Source organism: Tachypleus tridentatus, chromosome 6, assembly GCF_004210375.1.
Source record: "Tachypleus tridentatus isolate NWPU-2018 chromosome 6, ASM421037v1, whole genome shotgun sequence".
NCBI lineage: Eukaryota > Metazoa > Arthropoda > Merostomata > Xiphosura > Limulidae > Tachypleus > Tachypleus tridentatus.
In genome coordinates, this window is record NC_134830.1 from 103,917,151 (window position 1) to 103,922,391 (window position 5,241).

General features: G+C 33.8%; 1 protein-coding gene across 1 annotated transcript; it reads right to left on the bottom strand.

The window, feature by feature from the left end:
* Positions 1 to 394: 394 nt before the first annotated feature.
* On the bottom strand, positions 395 to 3,862 carry LOC143253227 (uncharacterized). The gene is made up of 4 exons (XM_076506710.1): positions 3,711 to 3,862; positions 3,231 to 3,323; positions 1,247 to 1,758; positions 395 to 599 (listed from the first exon to the last, which is right to left on the bottom strand). The coding sequence occupies exons 1-3, from the start codon at positions 3,717 to 3,719 to the stop codon at positions 1,279 to 1,281; spliced, it is 582 nt and encodes a 193-aa protein (XP_076362825.1). The 5' UTR covers positions 3,720 to 3,862; the 3' UTR covers positions 395 to 599; positions 1,247 to 1,278.
* Between the last annotated feature and the right edge of the window lie 1,379 nt (positions 3,863 to 5,241).

The following is a 5,241-nucleotide window of genomic DNA, read 5'->3' on the forward strand; positions in this document are numbered from 1 at the left end:
AGAAACTTTCCTATATTGCTATTGAAAGTTCTACACAAATTAATTTTTAACTGTTTCAAACAATCAGAATTATTTAAACGTTTAAGCAGCGATTAGTGTATATATATATATATATATATATATGAAATTTGAATATTTAAGGAAATTTAGTGTTTTTGTTATTTTTTGTTCAGCAGGAACATAAGATCATTATGCTCTGAATGAGGAATAGCCTTAAAACAAATTTAAGTGATACTTCAATTCTTAAAATCTATTTTATATAAAATTATTTCTTCAAGTGCTTATACCTTTATGATATGTATGCTATTTCTAAATAATTTTCGATATATCAGTTCTTTCCTTTAATTATAAAATTCACCAGTGAAAAAAATAGGTAATAAAGACACATTAGAAGTGAAGTGCAGTCATTTTATTACTGATAACTTAAAGACTATACAGACGACATACAAAAGCTATTAAAGCAAGAGCATAAACAAACAAAATAAATTGAAATATTTGGATATTTTTACATTTGAATATTTGCAGAGCAGACAAACTACAGAGCACGTCGAAGAAGCAAATACATCTGGTGACTGGACGAGTGACTGGGGGTGTAAATTCTGGGAAAATAAAAATGGTATAAAATTAATATTTTCTGTTACTGTAAAAACATAGAATTTTTCACATTGAAAGATGTATAGTAAGTCAAATATATATATATATATAAATATGAATTTACAATATGCGAGGCTTGTGCAGGTATTTGATGCAGTGTATTCATTAACTCGTGTATTCAAGTAAAATTAATCAAATCTAAGTCATGTGTATAACAAAATATTGGTTTCAGAACAAGTTGATGGTTTTCTTTTCATGTCGACTCTTGCACTTATCTGGTTTTAAGAAGTTAAAAGTTGCTGTTGTTTTGAATTAAGCACAAAGCTACTCAATGGGTTATCTGTGCTCTGTCCACCACGGATATCGTAACCTGGTTTTTGGCGTTGTAAGTTTGTAGACATACCGTTGAGCTATTGGGGATCAAGTTAAAAGTTAATTATCAAATACTTCCTATTTAACTCTATGAATGTTGAGAAAAAGTTTGTCGTAAAGCAACAATATTATAATATTTTGAAATATTTGCAAAACATGGTCTGATCAAACCAGAGTATTGTAGATCATATAAATACTTACGATTATATTATTTTATGATGGGTATGAAGTTATAGTTTAACCCAGAAAAGAAGAAAAATAAAAATTTGATAATACTTGCAATTTACAAACTATTTGTGTGCCACTTATGGCTCAGTGATGGGCTAGGGCTCCTAGATGACCGAGTCCAAATCCTAGTCCGTGACCCAAACCATAGCCATATCCCAGTCCATAACCACCAAGAGCACCTCCGAAGCCTAAATTATAACCACCGAATCCAACAGCAGGTCCGTGAGCAATAGTAGCGATAGCAGGGGCGGCAGCAACAGCAGCGACAGGGGCAGCATGAGCCACACGAACGGTAGCTGGGCCAACTGCGGGTATTCCAGGCTGGCTAGAGGCGACGGCAGCAGCGGCAGGAAGGCTGGTAGCAGTGCCTGGTTCATTAGTATGGATTTTGGCGCGGAATCCAGCTCCATCAGCTACATAGTTAACGTTTCTGACACGACCGTCGATATCTCTGATAGTGTAAGAACCAACTTTGTTGCCGTGAGCTTCGCCAGTTTCCCAACGTGAATTGGATGCGCCAAGAGGATCGGTAATGTGATAGTTGAATCTGTAATTACCAAAATCCTAAAAGAAAAGATATATATCGTATTTTATTAATGTCAGTTGTGGACTTTGTTACTTATTGTTAATCGTCAGAAGTCATGACTAAAAAAAAGAAAAACGATATAATACTAAATGTTTCAGTCTTCTATATACATAAATTATAATTTACGTTGTCTATAGATTAGAAACTTCGAAAGCCAGCTAGTGACTGAGCATTTTGTTTTAATTTCTAAATTTTTGACGATAAGTGTGTATTTTTCGTACAAAAAATTGATTAATTGTAAAACAAATACTTTTCAAGGATCATTCTCTTTTGGCATGCAACAGTAAGATTTGGTTTGATTTGAATTACGCGCAAAGCTACACGAGGACATCTGTGCTAGCAGTTCCTAATTTAGCAGCGTAAGCCTAAAGGGAAGGCAGCTAATCATCACCACCCACCGCCAACTCTTGGGCTATTTTTTTACCAACGAACAGTGGGATTGACAGTAACATTATAACGCATTCACGGCTGAAAGGGCGAACATGTTTGATGTGTCGGAGATTCGAACCTGCGAACCCTCAGATTACAATTTATTGCTTTAACCACCTGGCTATGCCGGACCACTACAGTTACACACTACATTACTTTACTGTAACGTCCTGCACACCTATTTCTTTGTATGAATGAAATGATAGAACAATTTGGGTAGACAAAAGAAAAATTCTTAAGGATTTTATAAATATAATCTTTAACCTCAATAGCAAGCATGTTTTGAATCAATAAAATATAATTGAAAACTACTGATAATATCTCAAACAATAAACATTTCGTGTCTCTAAAGGCAGTGGGAAAAGCGTAACTTTAATAGCTTTGGTTTTAATTTTCTTGAACACTTTGAATAAAGTTTTACCATTAATTACATTTCTCGCGAAAAAAAGAGATAGATCTTAAACCATAGTTATATTAAGTAAAGGCTAAGGCAATATGTGATTGTTATAATAATTTAAGAGCTATTTGGCAACGAAAATCGATCTATGAATATTATTTTTAGCTCACTGATAAACATACAGATGAATAGACTTGGCCCACGAATGCATCAACAAGCAACGTAAGTGTTTTGCTTATAGGAAAAAAAACAACACGCATCTAATAAGCAGTTTTTGTGCTCATTAATAGCGTCACGGAATATATATAATTATTTTTAATAATTAAATGTACCACATGACTGTTTGTGCTTCGCCCATAACGGGTATCGAAATCCGGTTTCTAGCAGTGCGAGTCCGTAAACGTACCCCTGTGGCAGTGAGAGGGCGTACTACATGAAATTGGTATTTTACCTTGAATTATATATTTTATGAGTATGTGCAAATCACGTTTCCTTTCTCGTATTCTGTATGGAATAAAACTTATTTATTGATGGTCCTTAAAAGTAATTATGTATTTGAAAATGCAGTTATACGTCAAATATATACTTTGAGCTATTCTTTATATGCATTTCAAACATACTTACGTCTTGGAAACGAGAAGTTGAACTGACACCACCAGCAGCACCACGGAGGTATCCACCCCTGGCTACAGCCACAATGGCAAGCAACACGGCAATCTTTCAAATAGAAATTCTCATTAGCCATTTGTTCTAGTAAAGCAATGGGTGTATTTTTCTAATAGCAAAGCTACATCGGGCTATCTGCTCAGCCCACCGAGGGGAATCGAACCCCTGATTTTAGCGTTGTAAATCCGAAGACATACCGCTGTACTAGCGGGGGGCAGTAAAGCAATGGAATACTAAGCATCCACACATCTTAGAATATTAGTACTTTCCAATAAGCTATTAAACAAGCTAATTAATCGTTGCAATTTTTATTTGCAAGTTCTACAGAAAAACAAAATAAAAAAAAGGAAATCACCGACTATAAATATCATTTTGAATAAAATAATGTAACATATCAAAGTGACGTGAAACACAGAAATTGATTTTACGAATACTTACCTTCAGCATTCTGAATTATTAACCTGCTTTCAATTCAGTAGTGACAGTAATTGAATGTGTGATGTGGAAATGAACTCCGCTGTCTTTTATATATTCCTGAAGTACGTTACAAATAATAGGGATAACGCTTGACTGGTACAAAGGTAAGGTAACCTTGGGTGGCGCAGTTTTTCTTTTCTTTCTCTATCAATTTTGATAGAATATTGTTGTCTGCCTTGAGTGTAGTATGTGTAAATCTATGTGACACGCGAAAGCTTCGACAAGTTTTGCATAATCGGCTTGTAAGTTCTTTGTGAGTTATGCCGAAATGCCACGACACATGAGGTCGTCTGTCGCCAGAATTTTACCTATAGATCTGCTATGAAGGTGGACCACATTGCTAAAGTGCCCCACCTTGTGTAATGTGGGTTATGAGATAATACTACTATCAATTGACCTTGGAAAGACAGTTTAGAGTGAAACAGCTGTGATTTTCTGGAAACTGGTTCAAAAAGGGCGTGCTACTGTCTTACATGTAGTTATGTTTTATCTTTTATTATTTAACATTAGGCAATAAAATTCCAAAATTTTAAGGCTTCAAATGTTGATGTTTCCTTTAATATTAAATGAATGATAAGTGTCTTTATCAATCACTGATTTAATGTAAACTTTTATTTAATAAGAACTGGAAATACGATTATAAAATTATGCAGAAAAATTTTCTAATGGGACCTTCGAGCCGAATAGAGGTAAAAGATAAGGCGTTTTTTTTTCAACATCGTAGCACGAACCTTGGACCTTATAATTTGCTGCTCGGCATGCTAATCATTGGGTATATGCAAGGTCTCTATATTTTGTTACTCGAACAAAAATTTACTAACAAGACATGCAGGTTTTCAAAATATGGCGCATTTCTGTGACATCAACTGCACTAAAAACGCGAGAAAAATCGAATATAATATCTTTAATAAATATAGCACTACATTATCTAATTATAAAACAATGTATAACAAAATTGCAAACTAATGAAAATTTCACACTTAATATAAAAATTATCCAATAGTGTTTTTTTAATGTAACGCATCTGGATAAAAGAATCTTTTCGTGCTATTTCTTAGCTTAGTTGTGTTAAAGCAAAGCTACAGCGTGACATCGAGTGTGGTATCGGAGAACGTATCTTTTTTAACCTATTTAATATCTTGGTCAAGAAATTTTTCGGATAATTTTAACATAATAACTGCACCACCAGACCAGTCGTAAGTAAGTATTTAATTGCTATTATTCAACAACTATGTATTTTTTTTTTTGTTTTGTTTCTCAGGTGAGCTCTGTTTGAGAACGTGTACTGTAGTGTACGTAACATACACTGGAAATAACATATACTATATGTTTGAGCTTTCAAGTATGAGCTGTTATTAAAACTTTGAAGATAGAAAAAAAGATTTAACCAAAAAGTGACTGTTAAAGACATCTAGTGAAGACAAGTATTAATATTTTGTTTTTTATCCAACACTGATGAAGTTTCATGCTTGAATAAATACTTACGTAAACT

What these genes read in the sequence shown, in the direction of transcription:
- LOC143253227 (XM_076506710.1), bottom strand. An exon ending in CAACTTCTCGTTTCCAAGAC is followed by an intron (nt 1,759 to 3,230) that starts GTAAGTATGTTT and finishes CTTTTCTTTTAG; the next exon opens with GATTTTGGTAATTACAGATT.